Source organism: Mustela nigripes, chromosome 4 (assembly GCF_022355385.1).
Source record: "Mustela nigripes isolate SB6536 chromosome 4, MUSNIG.SB6536, whole genome shotgun sequence".
In the NCBI taxonomy this organism is placed as follows: Eukaryota; Metazoa; Chordata; class Mammalia; order Carnivora; family Mustelidae; genus Mustela; species Mustela nigripes.
Genome location: NC_081560.1, coordinates 185,154,401 through 185,178,894, shown reverse-complemented (window position 1 = coordinate 185,178,894; position 24,494 = coordinate 185,154,401). Strand labels below are relative to the sequence as shown.

General features: G+C 41.3%; 1 protein-coding gene across 2 annotated transcripts in view; it reads right to left on the bottom strand.

Annotated features, from left to right (window-relative positions):
- Positions 1–930: 930 nt before the first annotated feature.
- The window catches only part of ZRANB1 (zinc finger RANBP2-type containing 1), a 57,819-nt gene continuing 34,255 nt past the window's right edge, over positions 931–24,494 (bottom strand). For both annotated transcript variants that reach the window (XM_059398778.1, XM_059398779.1), the window contains 8 exons: positions 16,994–17,181; positions 13,756–13,909; positions 11,418–11,489; positions 10,479–10,677; positions 6,603–6,723; positions 5,251–5,380; positions 4,700–4,929; positions 931–3,529 (listed from right to left, as the gene is read on the bottom strand). In XM_059398778.1, the coding sequence (XP_059254761.1) occupies positions 3,311–3,529; positions 4,700–4,929; positions 5,251–5,380; positions 6,603–6,723; positions 10,479–10,677; positions 11,418–11,489; positions 13,756–13,909; positions 16,994–17,181 (1,313 nt within the window). In that variant the 3' untranslated portion in view covers positions 931–3,310. The remainder of the gene's footprint in view (positions 3,530–4,699; positions 4,930–5,250; positions 5,381–6,602; positions 6,724–10,478; positions 10,678–11,417; positions 11,490–13,755; positions 13,910–16,993; positions 17,182–24,494) is intronic.

Here is a 24,494-nt window from a genome sequence, read left to right as displayed (position 1 = left end):
GTACATCTCACCCAGGTAAAAATTCTCTACAGGAGATGTTTTAAAGGCAACTGTATCCTCTATTAGCCAGTTTTCAACTCGTGTTCCTTCTGGGTTCAAAGACGAACACTTTCCCATCTGCCCCTTCTATAACCAGATTCGGGAGCGCTGGTGATTACCTGTGATAGCTAAAAGGAGAAATAAGAAAACCGCCCGCTGTGGCCATCATTATCAAATTGGGACATCCTCAAGATGAAATAGTGGGTTGGAACTATGTCGATCCAAGAAACAAAATTGGTCAAGTTAGAGAGTTTTGATTTTAATTTACCCAAAAGCAAAATTACCTGGCTCAAGCATTAATGCAGGAAGGGAAGTGAATCTCAAAATTCTTTTAAATGATATTTACAAAGAAATGTTGCAAAATAATTAACATCATCCATTTCCATGTTAAGAACTTTTAAGTTGATGTAAAGGATTTTCCTTCATGAATAGCATTAAACTCCTTCACACTAGTGGTATCCACACGTATCAAGCCATCCATCAGGTCCAATGCCAGGTACCCAACTCCCTATCACTTTCTCCCTCCCCCTTCCCATGAAGAAAGGAGAGGGGAGGGCTGTGATGGGGTCGGTCCTCAAACATCGACCTCCTCACTCATTTGAAGGTGGTGGTCCTATCCCAACCCTCCCAGAAAAATTACAGTAAAACAACCTCCTGTGGATAGAGACAGAGCACATGGTTACTGATTGACCCATCACTCCAGTTAACGGAACAGGAGCTGAACATCCTTGTCACTTGTAACCAGGATGTTCTCAATGAGGGCATGACAGCAAATGCACAAAAAGGAGATTCCCCAACTGCCTAAAGAAAGCAGTGTTCCCATAACACGGATGAAGTCTGAAACACGGTGAGCCTAGAATCAAAAACAAAAAAGCCAGTTCAAATCCATGGTACACCTAGGTTTTGTTTAATTAGAACAGAAAACACCACACTGTATTCTCCCTAAAAAAGAACCATAAAGTTAAATCCATACAGGTAAGGTATTACTGTCCAGAGTCAACCAAGACCTCATCTTGGAGAAAAGGACTGTGTACTCTATCTCGGGACAACAAATATGGCTGTTTAATAGTTCAAGAGCTTAACATAGCATTGATTCACCAACATTTTGGCCATTAGCAGCCAATCTGCTATGAAAACCATTTAGAGCCCCATCCCTGTCTGGAGCCTAGGAAATGCAATGCTCTACCTTTCCCACAGGGAAGAATGCTGTACCCCTTAAACTAGGTGTGGTCAGGTTCACTGATCATAAATAAATAAATAAAGAGGCACCTGGGGGAAACCCCACTCGGCAGACCACCACACACAGGCTAACTACTGTGCTTTCTGGACAGCATTGACTGCGGTGTAGACCATAGTGACTAGATGCTTCTCTCAAACGTCTCTTTGGCTTCTTCAATTGGGAGGGTAGTTTTGCTTAACAGCAACTACAATAGGATCTGTGCCCACTAAAAAATTCTTCCAATGTATGGAGAAAAATTTATAGAGATGCTATGCTTAGTCAGAACGATAGCCTTCTAAAAACTTAATTACTGACCAAAACAAAAGCCAACCAGAGTCAATTTGTAGGGAAACCTAGCCACTTAGAACAGTAACATTTACCATTATTACACCAAAACTCATTTCTATGGAATCAAGAGAAGTTTCCTGCAAGTTTTAGCGCACAGCACAAGTGATCCTTTCATCTTGGACTCCCTCTGCACTGCTCAGAGAGGGGAGCAGGAACTAAAGACAGGACATCTCATGGGTGCTTTTCTCTCTTTAGTTTTCCAGCATCGAGTCAGAGGTTGCGCACATTTAAAACACCACCTAAACAGAACTTAGAAGAAAACAAGAAGCAAATATTTAAAGGTTTTTCACAGCCTTTTCATCAAAGGGAAGAAACTGCATGCATGTGTGTGCGCACGGGGCTGCTTTCCAAACTCCTTGCCACATCAAGAATCTACAAAGTGCTTATCAGGACACTAAGTCTTTTGTGTGTTCCTGAGATAGGTCTGAAATTTTTACCCAGTACTGAACATATACCTGAAGTGGTCAAATAATACTTTTTATAAAAAGATTTCTATCTAAGATTATAGTTTAAACTTTTAAATAAGAATGGCCACAATTAACCAACATGCAAAAATTCTCAGACTACTCTGAGAAATTCATTTTACAATGCATTTCCACCTTACTGCATTTTTCAATCTTTATTCTATGCTTAACTGTTCCCACTTAGCCCGAGCAAAGGCATGCCTTTCTAACACGATTTGCTTAAAGCAGAGCTGATGATAAAGCAAGAATCCAAAGAGCCTCTGCACGGCCATTTGGGAGAAGAACATTGTCAACCGAATCAAGTGCGCAAATCTCCCGCAGTTCATCTAGTGACAAGCGGGCCCATTCCCCCAGGCCCTTCCCTAACTTGGATCCAGGGAGTGACGACTCCCCGAGAGACTGCCACCCAGACTCTGGGAGAACTACCCTCATTTTGAGGGCACTCTTCCAAACAAATAAATACCTAAATACTGAAAAGGGGTGTACAGAAGCTTAAAAAAAAAGACGAAATGATAGAAACCAAAACCCTTTCTGAAACAAGGGAATGACGTGTGTGTGAAGTCCGCTCACACAATCCTACTCTCCTTGCAGTTTGTTCCTTGAAGATTTGACTTCGTTTTATTGGGCACAACAGGAACTAAATTAAAATAAAAGCTTATTTTTATTTTTATATTTGGCTGTGGATAATTTGTACAAAAAGTCTCCAAATCTTTAATGAGCTCTAATGAGACTCAACGTAAAGTGGATCTCTTAAGATGGAAGTAGAAAGCCAGGTTCTACTTCAAAAAGAGTATCTCAAAGGAACAAAGAGTCATCTGCCATGTGCTTTCGGAGGTGCCCGTGCAGGGAAAAAACTTCTCAGTAATACGAAGATGCTGGTACAACCTGTCCTATTACACAACTTCTTACACAACCACATGCGTTACATTTATAGACAGATTTACAATTTGAAAGGAAAAAAGTTCTGTCTTAATAAAATTAAGGGGGGGAGGGTTTCTTTTTCCTTTTTTTTTTTTTTTTTTTTTTTTAAACAAACTGTAGTCCAAACAAAGTTCTGTCTCCTCACACAGCAGATGCGTCATCTCCATGGGTGTGGATTAGAAAAGCCCTTCTGGGCAGATCCTGCCAGATCTGGTTCCTTCCATGCCTTGCGCTCTGCTTGGAGCGTGCACCACACCAGCTTTGGGGTCACCACAGAGCTGATACCCTGGTCTTTTGCTCTTTGATTTTTTTTTTTTTTTCATTCATCTTCATCATCTTCATCTTCCTCTCCATCTGACAGGGACGTACAAGGCCGGATCTGTCGGTAGCGGTCAAGCCATTTCTCCACCATCTGCGTGACTAAGGGGTGGTTCCGCCGCCGAGAACTCTTCTGCATGGCTACCAGCACACCCCCTTCGGTCACACAGCAGTCCAGCCACTCCCGGAGCAGTTTCTCTTGCTGCTCCTCGTTACCTAGCTTTTAGAGGAATGCAAAGAAAAGGGGAAAGAATACCACAGATCAGAGACCTGCTGGGAGTTTGATGAGAACACAGCTGACAGGATTACTAATGAAAAGGTCCAAGCAACAAACTTTTCACATAGTTTCAGCCTCTCATCAATTTTATGATAAAACCCAGTCTCCTATGGTTAAATAGAAAAATGTCTATGGGAAAATTCAAAGGAAAATCTCATGGGGGGAGGAAACCACCTACTAATGGGTTAATTTGTTTGAAAGAACAGGAAAAACCAAGTGTTACCTAATAAACTGATCTTGGCCAAGAAAAGGCTAGAAAAAAGTCTCAGCTTCAAACACATGACAAGGTAAGTTTATTCAGTAAACTATTTACAGAATGAAGTTATAAAAATTATGTTCTACTAATTCATGTCTTGATGGTAGAAGTTTTATGATTTCTAGTATATTAAATAAAAGCCCAGTAATTTTTTAAGAATATGGGTTTTCGAAGAGTGTTCTTTCTCCACAGCCTCACTGCCCCCTGCCTGGTCTACACCTCCCTCGCCCCTGCCCCCACCACTGCTCCAGGCATCTTGTCTGGAGTCTCCACAACAAGCAGCCAGTGCTCCTCTACTGAACAAACTGGCCACAGGCTTCCCAGCTTGCCCAACGTCTAAAACAAGCTTTCAAAGGCTGCTGGCAAGCCCTCTGCCACCGCGGAGCCCCTCAACCCCGTTTCCCCACAAACCACAGGGAGATCGTGCAGTACCCTCTCCCCCCAGCTCTCTTCCCCCACGGGCTGCTAGACTCTCTCCTCCCGCAGAGCTCATTTCAGGAGTCACTGCCTCAGACGCCTCCCATCACGGCCCGACAGCCATCACGAGTCCCCTGCCCCCCAAGCCCCATCTTTCCAGTCTTCTCCTCAGCACCCCTCCCTGCCTCGGGGCAGGGGCTGTCCTCTTACAGTCCCTGCGGCATGTGCACCCCACGACCTACACAGCAACTCGGGAAAAGGGACGTGCCACGGTCTGAAGGACCGTGTCCACAGGACAAGCCGAGTGCCGGCGCCAGACACAGCAGTGGGGCTGGCTGTGCGGAGAAGGCCACAGTGACAGCAAGGACACGGCGGCGGCCAGGTCCAGGTCCAGGCAGCAGGACTATTTCAGGAGGTTCACAGGAGCGCCCGCCTCTTACCTCCTGGGCAGAAAGAAAGTGCACGTGGAGTAACTTCCTCTCGCTGTCCACCAGAGGCAGAAACGTGACGGTGACGTCGTCATCGGTGTTCAGGTTAGCACCGGCACCTCGGTTGCCGTATCCGTCATTCTCCATGGCAACCAAAGCAGAGAAGTGGCCCCTTGTATAGCCTAGAGCGATGGGACTTTTCCAACAAAAACTCTGTTCCCACAACAAAGGCAAATAAACACCTGGAGGGAGGAGAGAAAACCCACGGGGTCATGAGGATCTAGCTGCAGGCCGCATGGGGAGTGACAAGAGACTTCAAAAATACCCTTGAACATGGGACACCTGGGTGGCTCAGTGGGTTAAGCAGCTGTCTTTGGCTCAGGTGATGATCCCAGCGTCCTGGGATCGAGTCCCGCATCGGGCTCCTTGCTCAGCAGGGAGCCTGCTTCTCCCTCTGCCTCTGCCTGCCTCTCTGTCTGCCTGTGCTCACTCTCAATCTCTCTCTCTCTATGACAAATAAATAAAATCTAAAAAAATTAAAAATACCCTTGAACATGGCTTACCTTGAAACCGAGTATATCCTAAAGTTTCTCCCCGGAAACTTTTATAATATTTTACTCCATAAACTATGATTGGTCGTCGAAGAATATGTGCAAGTACAAAAATGTGTGTCTGTTCCAAACTCGCTCCAGGCTGTATGGAATGAAATACAGAAAGCAATTTCACTTTAAAACATTTATTTCTGCCCTGGAAAACAACTGTGCAAAACACAATGCTGTTCCCCCCTTCAGTACACTAGACCAATGCTTTTATTAGTAGTAATTACTGTCAAGCTAAAGAAGAGTACGATTCTTCAAACAGCAACATCCAATGAAATAATAAAAGAAATCTGCAAGTTCTATGCAGACAAGATCGTTCGCTATCCAATCTCAAGAACCCAATGGATTTGGTTAAACAGTGATCCCAGGAACAAGAGATTCAGATAGCAAGGGACACTGGAGTCATTCATTGGACTCCTTGTTAAGTCACCTGTTAGATCAAGACCCTAGTAAAAAGAGGAGCTGTTATTTCTTACAAACATAAACATCAAGAATACTGAACGGGTCTATCACCCCTCTATAATGATTGTGACAACCCATTTTTAGGACGTACATGTCACAGGTGTAAAATAGTCACTGTGACAGAAGGTACTTCACTTTGAGTAAATAATGGTGCTTTCCGCAAAGAACAGGGATGGTTTGCTGTGTGTATATTTGAACGTTACAGCCCAGTATACTGACCATGCTTCACGGAATAAAACTAGTATGAAAGCTAGAGTCTAAAAGGAACAACCCTTACACGATTCATTTTTCTAAAAGTTCATTCCCAGGTAAATTTTAAAGAAATCCTTCCACCTGCCGGCCATGGCACCTTGCCCTTGGCACACATTACATGGACAGAGAGCCTCACACTCATCACCACTTCACCCTCCGGGCCCAAAAGCAAAGCATCAGTGCCCACCACCACCTCAGCAATCTCGGTTCAGTGCCCTCTAGGACACAGAATAGGAGCTAACCAGTAGATAGATAAACAGGCATAAAGCCACTTTGCTAAGAGGACAATATAAATGAAGAACAATCTGAAAAAAGTATATAAAAGCGCTTGGAATCATCACAGTGCAACTTTCATTCTGACAATTTCTAATCACTTAATGTAAGAAACATGTTACTGCTCTGTCCTGTGGTGCAGATTTGCCTCTGGTCATATAGTCGACAGACAGCAGTCATGGCCAGAACCAAAGTCACCTGATGCCGAATCAAGCACTCTTTCATGTACACCCCAATGCCTCCAACATAGTTCACGCATGTAAATCCAGGGGTTCAGAGCACGTAGCCTACTATTCTCACAGAGGCAACATGTCTCAAAGCATTCTTACCTGACTAGCAAGAGAGAGTATAAATGCCCAGTCTTCTTGCCACTGTTCCTCTCTCAAGGAAAAATGTAAACCAAAGCTCTGAGAATACCATGATTCCCAATCTTTCCAACGTGTGTAAAACCTGAAAAAGTAAGACAGTAAAACATAAGCCTTCGATAAACGCTGCTATCATTTATTTACTGTGGTCGGTAAGCAATTCGAGTAAAGAGATCAGCAACTGTATTAATTTTACCCAGTCTGCACTAAAACTTTCACATTAAAAATACCTACCTTCTGCTAGCAGACATCATTTAACACAATCTCACACACAATTTCATTCACCACCCAAGTTTTCAACCAAAACACTAATGATGAGAACAATCAATTTCAAATGTCTACTATTGGTTGACAAGTTCAAAAACAAAAACAAACAAACCAAAAAAACCAACAACAACAAAACCCCAAAACATTCAAAATCACCCGAAATACTGGATACAATCAAAGACACTACAATTTTCACATTACTGTTTTGTCACTGTATAAACAATGGACTAGAAATAGCCCATGTGTTCACAAGTAGAGGATCAAAACCACTTCCACAGCAAGGCCCTAATTCTCAATTCTGTGACAGCTCAGAGAAATGAGGAAACTATCAAAGAGAAATCTGAAACTAGCAGAGGTTGGCTTGTAAGGTTTAAGGAAAGATGCAGTCAGTCTCCAGACATCAAAGTGCAAGGTCCATCAGCAAGTGATACAAGAGCTGCAGCAGGTTTTCCAGATCTCGCTGAAGATCACGAATGCAGAGAGCTACACTGAACAACAAATTTTCAACGTAGGTGAAAGTGTCTTCTACTGGAAGATGATGCCATCTGGGACTGTCCACAGCCAGAGAGAAGTCAGTGCAGGCTTCAAAGGACAATCTGACTCCCTTATTAAGGAGCTCATGCAGCTGGACAATTTAAGCTGAAGCCAGTGCTCACTGACCATTCCAAAAGGACCCTTAAAAATGCTAAATGCACTCTCCTCTATAGAAGAACAACAAAGCCTGGATGACAGCACATCCACTTTGAGTGTAATTTGCTAAATATTTTATATATTTATATATATGTAATTTGCTAAAGATTTTAAATGCCTAATGCTTACCCCTCAGGTAAATAAAAAAACTTTCAAATTATGACTGACAGTCATAAGACATAATGACAGACAGACATATGACAGACAGCACTGATAGTTCACCTGATCACCCAAGATGGAGACAGACAGCCAGAATGTTTTCATGCCTGCTAACACAACACTCACTCTGCAGCCCATGATCAAGGAGTAATTTCACCCTTCAGGTCATTATTCCAAGTAAGCCCACAGCTAGCTGCCACACACACGGATTCCACAGAGGGATCTGGGCAAAGAAACAGAAAACCTTCTGGAAAGGATTCACCATTCTGGATGCAACTAAGAACATTTATGATTCATGGAAAGAAGTCAAAATAATATCTACAGGCGTCTGGAAAAAGCAGATTCTAACCCTCACAGATGACTTGGAGGGGTTCAAGACCTGAGTGAAGAAGTCACCACAGCTATGGTGGGAATAACAACAGAGCCAGAATGAGAAGCAGCGCGTCGAGATGGGATTGAAGCGCTGTGATCTCACGACAGAACTTGAACAGATGAGGACTTGCTTGGGATGGACGAGCAGAGAGTGATTTTTTGCAACGGACTCTAATCCTGGTGAAGATGCTGTGAGGCTGGTGAAATGCCAGCAAAGGCTTGAGACGGTCACATAAACTTGACTGGTGCAGGAGCAGCAGGATTTCAGAGGACGGACTCCGATGCTGAAAGGAATTCTGACTGGGTAAAATGCCATCAAACACATACATCACATGCTACAGAGAAATCATCTGTGAAGAGTCAACTGATGCAGCAAACTTTGCTGTCATCTTATTTTAAGAAACGGCCACAATCCCCTGATCCGCCAGCAGTCATCAATGTTGAGGCAAGACCCTCCACCAGCAAAAAGATTACGACTCACTGAAAGCTCAGATGATGGCTAGGGTCTCCTACCAATCAACTATTTTTAAAATTAAGGCATGTATAGTTTATTAAGACTTCATGTTGCACACTTGACTACAGACTACACTTTCATACGCACTGGGAAGCCAAAGTTTCCTTCGTTTCACTTTACTACAATATCACTTTACTGCAGTGGTCTGAAACGGAACCCACACTATCTCCGAGGTATGCCTGTGTGCATGATACATCCAATCATGTCACCATCATGGCTTGCCAGCCAGAGAGCTTTTTAATGTTTTTAAGGTGACCTCAAATTCTTCCTGCCTTACATTATGCTTTGATCTATACTTTAGCTCTCAAAAAAGAGAGGCTACTGCTTCCATTTACACTCACTGATACTTAGTATGTACTTACTCTGGGTCAGGCTATTGGAAGCACCAGATCTTCCACAATGAAACACAACAAAATCTCTATTCTCATGGAGTTTAAGTTCTAATGGACTTCACATAACCCCTCAATACGGACCAAAAAATTCACAAGTGCTGAAAAATTACACAGAGGCACTAAGGGCACAGTGTTTTTTGGAGTAAGGCCATTATCATTATTGCGTAAGCATTCAATTAAGTGTAAAAGGAAGAAAACACATTTTAATTAACTCAGCTTCTTTCAGCCTCAATTTTTCTCATTTATGATAACAGAGATAATGTATATACAGAACCAAGAAAACACTGTAAGTCAAGACCAGTCATATACTTGGTTGGATGCTGGGTAAAAAATATACATATATATACACACACACACACACAGGATCCCCCGCTATCTGAAAGATTGCTTCGTACCCCTTCACCTTTACTAAAGACCTATCTTGGCACCTGTTTTTGCTAGCCAAAAAGAAACCCGATGAGGACTGTCACTTCTACAAGATGGTAACCGCACTCTGCTTTACTCCATTTCAGCTAACAAAAGGATTCCCAGGAATGCTCTACTTTCAAATAGCAGGGAAAACGGTCTACACAAAGGACATTTCTGAGATAACTAAAAGATGTGTATCCTGGATAACAGTTCTTGCTGATTTTCTCAGATGTGGTAATAAGGACTCGCTTAGGTAAGAGACTATCCTTGTTCTTCAATGATATAGAGAGATACTGTCAGGGGAAAAGCATCATGGGGACTTAAACCAAATGGCAAAGGGAGGTGTTTACATATGTAGAGATGAAGCATATGTGGAGGTACAGATTAACAACTAGGCAGGAAATATTGGGGTCCGTTGCACAGATACATATATATTTTTTTAATGTAAATCTTTTTTTTTTTTTAAGATTTTTTATTTATTTATTTGACGGAGAGAGATGACAAGCAGGCAGAGAGGCAGGCAGAGAGAGGGGAGGAAGCAGGCTCCCTGCCGAGCAGAGAGCCTGATGCGGGGCTCGATCCCAGGACCCTGGGATCATGACCTGAGCCGAAGGCAGCGGCCCAACTCACTGAGCCACCCAGGCGCCCCCATATATATTTTTTTAACTTTACTGTGGATTTCAAAATTTGCAAGGTAAAATGTGGTCTGAAGATTATGTGCCTCAGGAAGAAAAGAAATCTCGTAATACAATGCTAACAATCTTAAATTTCAACATAAACATGAATTCATAATACTTAAAAATATGAGCAAAGACCTATTTAACTTAAAATGTTTCTACTTAAAAGCTTAGCAAAATCTATCAAAATGTTTAAAGCGTCTTAATGTGCAAAACACCAAAGTTTTCCCTCCAGCTTCCACAGAAAACATAAGAGGCAAAAAGTATCCCAACACACACACACACACACAAAGTATCCCAACACTAGGGAAATGATGCAGCAAGAGCACGTGGTTTTCCACAGGGAAGGACAGCCGCTCACCAATGTGAACAGTCATGCAGGCTGTCATGCAGGGCTTTCCGAAGCACCGAGTCCTTGTCGTAAATGCCCCAGGTAGCCTGGAGCACGGAATCAAGCAAGCAGTCTCCTGCAGTCCGGTTCCAAAGTGCGTACAGCCGACTGTCCAAGCGCGTAGCCAACTCCAAAGACCAGTTTATAATTGGGGATTCTTCTTCTAACTCTATATAAGGAATTTAAGTAACATGTTCATTTTCATGCAATTTAGGACTATTCACTGGAAGAAAGAACCCATTCTCTAGATGTTAAGCTGATGTTCATTTACTATTAAACAACTAAATAAATCTGATCAAGTGGAATACAAACCTTCCAAGTAGATGAAACATCTGTGGCCCTAGAATAATTTTCTCAACTTTTTTTTTTTTTAAAGACTTTAGTTATTTGACACAGAGAGAGAAACCACAGCAGACAGAGGGGGAAGCGGGGGCGGGGTGGGGAGCAGGCTCCCCACCGAGCAGAGAGCCCAGTCTCTCTGGGGCTCGATGCCAGGACCCTGGGATCATGACCTGAGCCGAAGGCAGAGGCTTTAACCTCCTGAGCCACCCAGGTGCCCCAATTTTCTCAACTTTTAAGTTCTTTACTATTTGCTGAGAATGCTTAACACAGAAATAGACACATTCTAGAACAGGTAGTAAAAAACCAAGGCTTAAAAACTTTTATACCCTTATTCCACCACAATTAAGAGCCATGAATGAGCATTCTTAAAATTTTATTCCAGTTTTATCAAGATATAATGAACAGAATGAGCATTTTTAACAGCACTATGTGACACTGCTCCTAAGGACTTTACATTTTCAATTAAAGTAAAAATAAAACAAGTCAACCATACACTGAACTGCTCTAAGCCTTAAAAAGCAAAGAGTGTATGGATATTGAACTAAATCACATTAATTCCACACTTACCTTTTTGAACATCTCTATCAAGCACCTCATCAAATAGTTTTTCCTGGACTGTTGAAGGCAAGTCTTCAATATCTACAAAGAAAAAAACAGACTTAGAAGATTTTCTTATGTCTCATAACTTAACAAATTTGATATAAGGATCTAATAGTGACTTCCTCTAAAATAGTTCTCTTGCTGGGACAGCTAGGTGGTTCAGTCCAACTCTTGGCTTCAGCTCAGGTCATGATTCCAGGGTTGTGAGATCAAGCCTCACACTGGGTGCTGGGCACAGAGTCTGCTTGAGATTCTACCCCCTTCCACTGCCCACTACTTATGTGCTCTCTCAAATAAATAAAAAAAATTTTTTTTTAAAAAGTCCTTCCTTGCAGTGAAGACTGTCAAGTGGCTTTTTGTAAAAAAAAAAAAAAAAAAAAAACAATATGCACGTATAATGTGTGTGCATGAATGGAACATGAAAGATTTCCTTTCTATACTTCACTAGCAAAACTGGTAACTAAAAACAATAAAAAGAGTATTTGGACCGATAATTACATGTAACTATTATCAAAAAGATAAGAGATAATACTGTTGGCAAGGATGTGGGGAAAGGGATCCCTTGTGCACAGGTAGTGGAATGTAAGCTGGTGCAGCCACCATGGAAAACAATATGGAAGTTCCTCAAAATGTCAGAAGTTTCACGATCCAGCAATCCCACATCTGCGCATACCTCCAAAGGAAATGAAAACAGGATAATGAAGAGGTACTAAACTCCTATGTGTGTTGCAGCATTACTCACAACAGCCCAGATCTAGACAATGGATGATCTAAGATGGGTGAGGCTCCACTTCCTCATGTCACAACTGAGGGTTGCTGGGGGGAGGGGGTTGGGAGAGGGTGGTGGGGTTATGGACATTGGGGAGGGTATGTGTTTTGGTGAGTGCTGTGAAGTGTGTAAACCTGGTGATTCACAGACCTGTACCCCTGGGGATAAAAATATATGATATGTTTATAAAAAAATAATAATAAATTTAAAAAAGAAAAGAAAAGCTGGGGGAGGCTGTAAAATGGAGTGTTACTCAGCCAGGTGAAAGAAAGAAATCCTGCCATTTGCAACAACCCGGGTGAACACTGAGGGCATTAGGCTAAGTGGAATTAGCCAGAGAAAAACAAATTAAATACTGCATGGTAACACTTCCATAAGGGCTCTTTAAAAAAAAAAAAACAAAAACAAACAAAACCATACACACAAAAAACCCTCATAAAAACAGGGTAGAAAAGAGGTTGCATGGGGGGTGGGAGGTAGTGAAGAAAAGAGAGATTGATAAAAGGGTACCAAAACACCTAAGCTATAAAATGAATAAAGCTGAACACCTAACATCAAAACCATGGATAAATTTGCTAGCAGAGTGAAACTTTTATGTTCTCACCAAAACAGATAAATAAACCAAATATGTAAGACAATGGGTGTGTTAATTAACTAGATGGAGGAAACCCTTTCACAATGTATGAGCCAAAGGCAGCGGCTTAACCACTGAGCCACCCAGGAGCCCCAAATTAGATCTTTAAAAAAAAGGAAAAAAATTGGGGTGCCTGGGTGGCTGAGTGGGTTAAAAGCCTCTGCCTTCAGCTCAGGTCATGATCCCAGGGTCCTGGGATCGAGCCCCGCATCCAGCTCTCTGCTCCACAGGGAGCCAGCTTCCTCCCCTCTCTCTCTCTCTCTCTCTCTGCCTACTTGTGATTTCTCTCTGTCAAAGAAATAAATAAAATCTTTGAAAGAAAGAAAAAAGCTTAGTTATTATCTCCCACCGTTTGTAAACGTCCTTGTTCATGTCAATATAAAAGCTCAAGACACTCAGAACCAAGTTGGAAGCTTTATTTTAGAAACTTCTGGTATATATAATGAGTGAAGAACATACTGACACTGCAAAAGAATGCCAGTATCTTTGATTCAAATAATGACTCCACCCATCAAAAGCCAGAGTTCTAATCCTATCTGTTAATATCAATAACCAATACCCACATAATTTTAAAATAGGTATGAAAAAGGAAAAAAGAGTACACTGATATCATAAACTAAACCTGAAGGGAAAAATAAACGCGTAAAACAGATTTTTTAAAATATCTAAGGCCCACACAGAAATCAGTTATATCAGCTGCTATCTTCCTACCAGATCCAAAGCATAAATTTACAAGAAGCCCTTGTACTGGTCACTTCTGGGTAGTCAAATAATTTAAAATGCACATATAGTAGCTTAAGTTACCTGCTTTCTAACAGAAACAATTTCACTCACACATTTAAAAAAAAAAAAGGAATCATAATAGAGTGAAAATTTCTTTTCACATTGAAATTTGGAGTTACCTGCTGGCAACGTAAATGTTACAAGGTCAGTTAGAAAATAGCAAGCAAAATCCCCCTTTCTCTGATGAAGAGAGGCAGCTATCTCTCGCCGGATCTGCTCTGTCAGTTCAGGACACACCATTGCTGGAATACATTTTGCTGCTTGTTGAGACACCTTAAATACAAAAGAAACTTTCCTCTGCATCTCATTTATCATTAACAAAAGCAGAAAACAACAGTATTTAAGAGAAATTACCAAACCTTCCCAGTAACTCAGGGTGGTGTTTAATTTTAAAACAGATAAGGGATTAACTCCTCAACAGTGGAAATATGTTTCGGTACAACTTTGCAGGAAAATAGCCAAAAAATGCTTTACCTTCTGACTCAGGAAATTCACTTCTTAGGAATTTATCCCAAGGAAATATATAAAGAATTAGATTAAAACATGATGTAAAATGGTAGTGTTCGCAAAGGTTCATCCTAGGACAGGGAGGGAGGACAGAAAACCACCTGAGACTAAGCATCATGCCCACAATAAAAGCATTCTTTAAAAAACAAACAAAAAAAAACTACACACAGGAAATTTCAGCTCATGGAGAAAGATGAAAAGTACAAACACTCTTCTGCTGGGTTAAGAATACCTCAAGTACCCTGACGTAGAATAAAGAAAGCATGGTATTTTTAAAGGGTTAGTTTTCCACTGACCTCAAATCCCTCCCCATTGGTTATAACTCTGAATATTTAAAGAAGTAATCGGCTTCTCTCCAAGTGTAGAACAGACAACAAACCTTCGAAGTACAGCCGGCCGGACAGGAATGAAATGGGAGCAGTGCCGTGCTAGTGAGCACTAAGACAGAGAACTTCTAAGTAAGAGCATGGCTAGAACTTTCCTTTTCTCTTTAATGATGGACAGCAACAAATGACGCAAAGATATTTTACATTTAAGCTGTATTCCTTTCATGGAGTTTAAGATATCTGCATATGAAGAATTTTGAAATCAAAGGTGAGCATCTGCTGGAGAAGAAATGAGTCTGGTGTGAACCCCGGATGAGTCAGCTCTGCTTTCTGCTGTCACTAGAGACTGCAGCCACCAAACCTGGACACCGTTCCCTATCCTTCATATCTAGCCTCTTCAACCTTATGACTCTCAACCATCTCCTTAGGTTACTAATTCTTACCGTAGGGCACATGAACTTGGGAAGGACCTGTGAATCTGAATGGGAATTTTCATTAGATTTAAATCCTTCCGGGGCGCCTGGGTGGCTCAGATGGTTAAGCATCTGCCTTCAGCTCAGGTCGTGATCTCTGGGCCCTTGGGATGGGGTGGGGTGGGGCTCCTGGCACAGAAGCGAGTCCGCTTCTCCCTCTCCCTCTCCCCCTGCGCCCAAGTTCATTCTCTCTCAGTCTCTCTCTCTCTCAGTATCTGTCTCAAACGAATAAATAAAATCTTTTTTTTTAATTTAAATACTTCATTTTCACTAGCCTCCTGTCTATATTTAAAATGCATTCTCTTATATATCACAAATCTAATATTCTAAAAACTATCATTTCAATATAACTGATTTCTGCAATCTTACTTTTATCTTAGGCATTTAAAAAATAGTATTATGAAAAGGAGTCCATAGGTTCCGCCACATTACCAACAGAGTCCACAATCTAAAATCCAATTAAGGGGCACCTGGGTGGCTCAGTGGGTTAAGCTTCTGTCTCTGGCTTGGGTCATGATCCCGGGGTCCTGGGATAGAGCCCCTGCATCGGAATCTCTGCTCAGCAGGGAGCCTGCTTCCCCCGCGCCTCTCTCTGCCTGCCCCTCTGCCTACTTGTGATCTCTGTCTGTCAAATAAATGACTAAAACCTTTAAAATAATAATAATAATAATAATAAAATCCAATTAAAACCGCAGCCCCAGACACAAATCCCATAATATAAATGTTCTTCTGGTCTCATCCCAAAAGTACCTGGGCTCCCTCTGCCAGCACATCCCTTAGTCCAATCTCCCTACTGGCCCCTTCAGTTCTGTCCTCTGGAGCACACATCTCTACTGAGATGACATTCCACAACCAATTTTGTTCTTACCCTGGAAATCTACCCCACTCCCATCTCTCCCACAGTTGGTCTAGGTGTTCCAGAGAATATGGGGGAAATGATGGGATGTTACTTCCTAAGTTTGGTTCCGTCTAGAAGACCCTGAAGCTTCCATCTGGATGACTTTCCTATGCCTTCTGTCCGTCAGATCACTTCTGGTGAAACCTGCCCTCTGGAGGGGCCCATGTGACCAGGATTTGAAGCTTCCCGCCACCAGTCATGCAAGTATCCCTGGATCCAGATCCTCCCACCTGTCAAGCCTTCTGACACCTGCAGCTCAGACAATGTGGCTGTAAGCTCATGAGACCTTGTGCCAAAACTGCTCAGCAGAGGAGCTCCTCAATTCCCTACACTCAGAAACTGTTCGTTGTCTAAATGGAGGTGCTAAATGAAGGTGACCTGTTTAGGCAGTAAATATTAAGTACCATGGGGTTCTATTGCCCTCTCACTGTTAGTCCCCAGATGCTCTTAGGAGGTAGTGACTTGTAACAGTCCCGAACTTTCTCACAGCCCTCCACCAGGCTGAGAGGGGTCCAGGAATCCCCCAAAGGACTTGAGCCTTGATTCACAGCTGCCCTCTCTATCCTGTCTCCTGCCACCACCATCAACTACAGCTCTACACACTTGCTCTGCCAATACAACAACGCAAATAGAGCCAGACCTCAAGTCCTACAGAAACTACCTCTAATTGTTCCATCCCCTGGCTCCAGAACTCTGGTCCTTTTTTAATCACATTGCTGCTTTTCAAACAGTCCCTTTTTCTATTACAGTAAACCTGCCCCTTGTTTTCACCATTACTATCCCCTAAGCCCTTCCGTTTCCCTTTTTGGTGCCTCTGGGGTCACTGGATTCTTATCCAACTGAACTACGGCTAGCCATTTCAATCATGTTTTCAGGTAACCTTCATATTCCTTAATCCCTCCCAGTGCTTTCTATATAATGGTTCCCAATATTGGCAAATTTGAATATGCAATATGCGTATGCGTACTACAGAAGCAATTTACTGAGAAAATCTGAATCCACAACTGATCTGACAAGTTTAGCATGAGTTTATAAAGGGAGTAAAAGAAATCTGAAACATTTAAGAACAGTTTAGGAAAACATTACATCAAAAACGAAAATTAATGAACACATTTCCTTCATATAAAATGTTTAACCAAAATGTCATACTGACCTCTGTTAGCAGTATTGCTAGCATATCCTGCCTCTGAAAACGTATAGCCAGATGTACAAGAGTATAGCCAACATCAAAAGCAGAAGGACGGTTTAGCAAACGCACTTCGTCTGCAGTGAGCTGACGGGCAATGTCTCCTCCTGATGACTTGTATGCTTCTATAGCAGCTAAATCACCTTCTACAACCCCTAGAACAAGGAGCAAGATAGAAAAAAGTTTATTTCTATTTTTCTTCAAAAAGCATAAATCTGTTACATTCACTCTAAACCCTTTTAAGTGTTTCTCCAGGATTTCTGGATCCCAGGACAACATTTAAGTGTCCTAAAGAATATTAAGGAAAACTAGTGTATTCCTCTCCCTTTAATTTCTTTCTAGAACTAGAACTACCTATTTAGGTACTTACCTTCACATCAGCACTGGCTCCATGCTCGAGGCTGAGAGGAATCGTTAGATTTTATCAACTGGACCAAAGATCAGCAATCCTGATATGAGAAACCAAATTTTAGGGGCACCTGGGTGGCTCAGTGAGTTAAGCCTCTGCATTCCACTCAGGTCATGATCTCAGGATCCTGGGATTAAGCCCCACATTGGGCTCTCCGCTCAGCAGGGAGCCTGCTTCCCCCACCCCATCTGTCTGCTTCTCTGCCTACTTGTGACTTCTCTGTCAAATAAATAAATAAAATCTTTAAAAAAAAAAAAACCTTTACAGAAGACACTAAACCTCTACTCTGGTCCTGACTACAGAAACCAAGGAGACAGGGATGTGCTTCCTGTCGGCTTTGGGCTCTCTTGCCTTTTAAACCTGCATTTTTTAAGCTGAATCAAAACAAATGCTGAGCCTTCCATACTACTGTTTAGCTATGAAATAATTCAGAGCAATTAAAACCATTTTCAGGAGTGCCTGGGTGGCTCATTGGGTTAAAGCCTCTGCCTTCGGATCAGGTCACAATCCCAGGGTCCTGGGATCGAGCCCCGCATTGGGCTCTCTGCTCGGCGGGAGGCCTGCTTCCTCCTCTCTCTCTGCCTGCCTCTCTGCCTACTTGTGATCTCTGCCTGTCAAATAAATAAATAAAATCTTTAAAAAAAAAAATTTTTTTTCAATATAAGTTAAAGTTAGTAAGATTTTGATTTCAGAACCTCTCAAAGCTGAATCTTCCTTATACTCATTAAGTATTACTATAGTAAATACTTGAACCAGGTGAGTTAGAAGAAAAAATATGCTAAAATAAAACATTACAAACTAGCTGGGGGTAGAGAGACAAAACAAGTATCACTTTTTCCAAATCCATAAAGAACTTTTTGTTCCCACTAAACCATGTTACTAAACTTAACACAAATTAGTATTAGGTGAAGACAGTACTCCTATTTACTGAGCAGTACAGTACACACCTATGAATAAATACCCTTGGCAAAGTACAATGGTGTAGGTAAGCTTCAAATTTAACCACAAATAGTGTTTTGCACAAACACACACACACACACCCCAAGACTGAAGGACCATATAATTTTTTTTTTAAGATTTTGTCTATTTATTGACAGAGAGAGAGAGAGAGATCACAAGAGGCAGAGAGGCAGACAGAGAGAGAGGGGGAAGCAGGCTTCCTGCTGAGCAGAGAGCCTGATTGGAGGCTCCATCCCAGGACCCTGAGATCATGACCTGAGTGGAAGGCAGAGGCTTAACCCACTGAGCCACCCAGGTGCCCCAGGACCATATAATTTTAATTTTAAGTGTCCTAACTTCTATCAAGAAAAATTTGTTGGGTAAAATGCTGATACCAGCTAAAAATATTCTTACTGTATTTTTTAAAAATTCACTTCTTAATGCCATCTTAAATTAGAAATCAAAGAAATAAGAGCTATTCCTTGGAGTCTAACAGATTGTACAATGCAACAATTCCTCCCAGTTATTAAAAATAACAAAACTTTAAAATAATTCCCATATTCCTAAATGCCCATGATCTGCAAAGCACTGTCTATGCTAGGCAATGTGAGAAACACAAATAGGAACAACAGGATTCCTATCCTCCAAACAGTCCTTTCTCATCACATTTACCGGCTATAAAAGGCCAGCTTCAAAGTTTTCAGACTCTGTAGTCGAAGATGCTTTCTGCAAATCTAGACCCACTCCCCAAGAAAGGATACCCTGCCGCCGACACAGACCTTTTTCAGGTGAAGAAATCCATGATATCAAATGAGAACAACTTCTTACAGGAACTTTTCTTTTCATGGCCACATAGGTTAATACTTCTTCAATATAAATGCCTAAGTACAACTGTCACTCCCATTCCCAATATACAAAACGGCTTTAAAACAATCTTAGGAGGCCCAGTGCCCTGAATAAGTCATCAGGGCTAAAATGTGATACGACTGGCAGGAATCTTCTCCAAAGGGCAAGCCTTAAGAATAGAAACAGAGGTGGCTCAGTTGGTTGAGCAGCTGCCTTTGGCTCAGGTCATGATCCCAGCATCCTGGGATCGAGTCCCACATCGGGCTCCTTGCTCGGCGGGGAGCCTGCTTCTCCCTCTGCCTCTGCCTGCCATTCTGTCTGCCTGTGCTCGCTCTCTCTCCCACGCTCTCTCTCTCTGATAAATAAATAAAATCTTAAAAAAAAAAAAAAAGAATAGAAACAGAGGAACCTCCATGCTGTGCTGAGCGAAGTCAGTCAATCAGAGAAAGACAATTCTCATACGATCTCCCTGATATAAGGAATTTCAGAGGCAGAGTGGGAGGCTTGTGGGGTAGGGAAGGAAAAAATTAAACAAGATGCAAGATGGGATCGGGAGGGAGATAAACCATAAGAGACTCTTAATTTCTCGAAACAAACTGAGAGTTGCTGGGAGGAGGCGGGTAGGGTTGGGTTATGGACATTGGGGAGGGTATGTGCTATGGTGAGTGCTCCGAGATGTGTAAGCCTGATGATTCACAGACCTGTACCCCTGGGGCAAATAATACAATATATGTTAATAAAAATAATAAAACACACACACACACAGGAATAGACACAGAAAGTCCTACTTGAAATAAAAACAATCTATGGTTAGAGTCAAGTACACAAAGAACTCTAAAATTTCTGCTTGTTTTAATGAACAGATGAGAATAACCAAAGAGAGCTCATAATTTTATGAATAATCTAATGCAGTTCTTCTCTTTAGAACCAAATATGCCCCACTGTTTCCTTCCATGTGTATGTATTTCCATACAGAAGCAACTACTTTTCATATCAGTCTTATCAAAGCTGTCACTATTTCTGGGTGCCTTCAGTATCACTGCACCTTTTACAGTTTATTATTTATAAAACATATATTTATAAAATTTCTTTATGACATAAGAAAAGCCACCTAAGGGCCAAAATGACTAATCAATTTACCTGAGAACACACACAAGAACCACTGCACAGAACATGGATACATCTGTGTACCTATATGGGCATGAGCACCCACATGCATGCACACACCTTCTTTTGTTTCCCAAAGACAAAGATGACTGCCAACCAACTTCTAAAATCAGTCTTCACTATTTTTAGCTAACTCACCATACAGCTGATGTTGGGAAGAATCTCATCTTAGAAATTATTGCTTAGGAATTCATTTCCTCTGTCATGTTTGTGAGGGATTTCTGTCATTAGAAACTAACTAACATAATGGGGGGGGGGGGGGGGAGTACAGACCAAACAGCACAGGGAAGATGACAAACTGTGCTTTGGAATTATGATTTACAATGTCACCCAGCTGCCTTCAAATTGAGCATTTAAAAAATATATATAAATAGAACTTCAAATGGTAACCAGCACAGTATATGAATTCTACCTCAATAAAGAGGATACATATACACAAAAACAGGATTTCTATTCATCCAAATAAAAAAAAAAAAAAAAAAAAAACACCACCACCACAAAACAATTACTTCCTCCAACCGCAAACTCTGCACTGAACTCCAGAGAGGCTCTGCCGCGGCTCTCCGGCATGGAGCAAAACCAGGAAGCAGAAAATGAGATGAACGGACTAGAGAGTCTGTGCTCTATTCTTTATAGCATAAAATCCTCCAAATCTTCTAGAACATGAAAAACACAAACATAAATATAGGCACAAAGTAGTATTTTAGAGAAAAAGATTTCATCATCTAACGTTTTGGGAATATAGGATTCCATTCTTTTCATTAACTATAATTAAGAACTTAGTTTTAGTTACCAGTGAGTTTTCAGCTACAAAGTACATTATTACAAGTTTCATGAGACTGTCACTGAATGGTCCAAACATTCAGTCTGTCTTTATGACACCTTGTTCAAAGACAGCTATTGATTAAAGTTTCCACAGTTTCTTAACAGATGGGCCTTCACTGTAAACAGCATATTTAAAAGGATGTGGCCGGGGCGCCTGGGTGGCTCAGTGGTTTGGGCTGCTGCCTTCGGCTCGGGTCATGATCTCGGGGTCCTGGGATCGAGCCCCGCAGGAAGCCTGCTTCTCTCTCTCTCTCTGCCTGCCTCTGCCTACTTGTGATCTCTGTCTGTCAAATAAATAAATAAAATCTTTAAAATAAATAAATAAAATAAAAGGATGTGGCCCATACTCAGGTAAGATAAAGTTTTAGCTACTAAACATTTTCTACTGAGGGGACAAAGTTTAAGATTATACGCAAAGCAACTTACAAAAATGTCTTTTTGGAGATATTCACATAATATTTTTACCTCTTATATCAGGGGATAAAGGAAAGAAGGAAGAGGGGAGAAGAGTTGGTAGGGAGGAAAAGACAGCAAAATAAACGCAGGGGTAAAATCTCACTTTCTGCAATAATGACCAAGAAAAAGCAGAACCGTTCCAAGGGAAGAGGTGCTGTATACATGCCTCCTAGTTACTGACCTCTTGCACTACCTCCAAGAGAGTAACTGAAGGATCTTTCTCTTAATATGTTTTCTGAAAATTTAACAAATGTCTATTACACGTTCTGTCCCTTCTTCTTCCGTGCTATGAAGGCAAATTAAAAGGACAGCTGAAGGCACTCTGAGAAGATTGACTTTATAAAACTAACCTACAGTCTCATCATACATTCGAAACTGACTGAATGAAACAAACACACAACCAAGTAGGCAGCGGTGCATAACACACTTCTAAACCCATTAATACCTAAGGGTAAATGAAAGTTACTACATCTTGCAAAATATAAAGTTTAAAAAAAAACAACTCATATTGTTCTAGAAGCTGGGCCAGGAATACAATTTAACATATTTTGAAGCCACAGGTCACAACTCACTGGGGACTTCACAGCTACTATGGAACTCCGTTGGTTAGAATATGGAGCTGGCTCATAGATGTTTAGAAAATAGACTTATTTTTTCCCCCATATATGGCACAGTTTTCAAAGTTTCGCCTTATTTTCTTTTATAACATAAGATCATAATGGTAACTAACTTTGAAAAGAATGCCAAATGGTAAAAAAAAAGCCAGGACTTACCTGAGCCCCCATGGGCCAGCTCAACACTACCCTGGAGTTCTATGGTAGCTGTGACATCACAGCATGCTTTATGCTGTGGGGTCAGGGTGGACTTGGAGTCAGCTGGCACAACTGCAGGAGCCCTTAAAAAGAAAAGTTAGTTTTAAGTGGTAATGTTCACAATGTGCTTTACCATGGTCAGTAGAAAGATGCAGATGCGGTGGCTACAATGTCTGGAATGCTGTCTTCTACCCAGAGTTTAAGTCACTTAGGTGGTTTCACATATTTAAAGAAGGAAAAAAAAAAGGAAAAAAAAACCCTGTACCACCCAGTAATACTTTTTCTTTCCACCCCTAACCATTTGGATATAGTCGATCATGAATTGGCTTAGATATTCATATTCACAACTAATTCCTTTAATAGTCAAACATGAGCTGCTTTTCGTAAAATGCCCTCAATATTTTTTAAGTGTATCTTCAAGTCAGCACAAGCTCAGGAGCAATCCCAGGAATAGTAAGCAGCCCAGACCACCTCCGAGAAGCTTTATTCACATAATAACCAATCGCAGCAAGTGAAAATGAACCACTTCTAGTTCTAGAATAGTGCTATAGAACAATAACCTTTTCAAAAACTGAGATGAAAACCACAAATTGGAAATAAATTCTTTAATATACACTATATCCAGATGAGCTCCTATTCAATTCGGCCAATAAACTCACTCCGTTATAAAAAACATTCTCTACAGAATAAAAGATTCAATGACTGAGAAGTCAAAATAATCTCTAACTAAGGCCTTCAACGACTCTATTATTTATCATGACAAACTATGCCAAATTTAATTCATACTCTGGCGCTCTTACGTCTTTACAGCTCTGATTAGACTCTTAACAACCCAACTGCTGCAGAAGTATAAATCCCCAAAGTCATGAAAAAATACCTGACTCGACAGATACCTTCAAGAGAAAGAAGATCTCGCCATATAGGAAGAATTACTGCTGAGAGCACCATGGAAGGACTTAAAGAACAGGTCACAAAGTTATCTTTGGGAAGGGGATGAGAGATGAGGGCCAGCGTGAACAGTTAAAGGAACGTGAGTTCGAATTACAAAAGTCACTGAAAATACTGGCCAAAGAGTCAACTGAAAAGATAATTAGGGTTCTTAAAAACCTAGGCTTCCAGTTATATAAAACACTATATGTCAAAACCACATTCACCACTGAAAAATCAAGTCCCAAAAGTTTTCCGACTACAAGTAAAAATTTTGCATACAACCGGGCCATGTTATCCTGGCTGCATCTGAAACCAAATTTTAGATTTTTAGAATTACACTATTTTAGATAGGCCCGAAGGAACTACTGAATAGTCTAGCCCACTCTCTTTCACACGTCATGAAAGAGTTTATAAAAGGAAAGACTCTTATGGACATATAATATTATACTGTTCATAGTTATGTCCATGTAACTCTTCTTCTAGCCAGAGATAGAATCAAGACAGAATCATCACACTGGAAGAGATGTTAAAAAGTTACTTAGTCCAAAAAAAAAAACAGTTCCTTAGTCCGTCTTAATAAGGCTCCCGGGTAGAAGCACAAAACTACAAAGTTCCTATGATTTGCCACCGCAAGAGTAAGTTCCAGTTTCAGTGAATACCCATGGCCACATGAGTATCCATGTTAAGTGGAGTGGTAGATTTTCCTCAAAAGTTTCAGGCCCACATATCCAACAACCCATTAGACAGTCCCACTACATCCTGTCTAAAATTGAACTTTCACGTCTCCTGTGTTTAGGAGAAATGATCCAACCCAAGTGTCCAAACCAAAACCCTGGACATCTTTCTTAACTCCTCTTCCCTTAGTCTCCATATCAATTTTGCCAAGTTTTGTCAATCCTGCCTTTTAAGTCTCTCTCAAATACATCCCCCATCCCATCTCCACTGCCTCTATTCTACCAGGTCAAGGCTGCACTCTCCCTCACTAAAATTACTCTAATGTTCTCTTTCCAGTGGGCAGCTTGCCTCAAGTGCTGCTCCATTCCAATCTAGTCTCCAAACTGACCACAGTGATCTTTCTAAACCA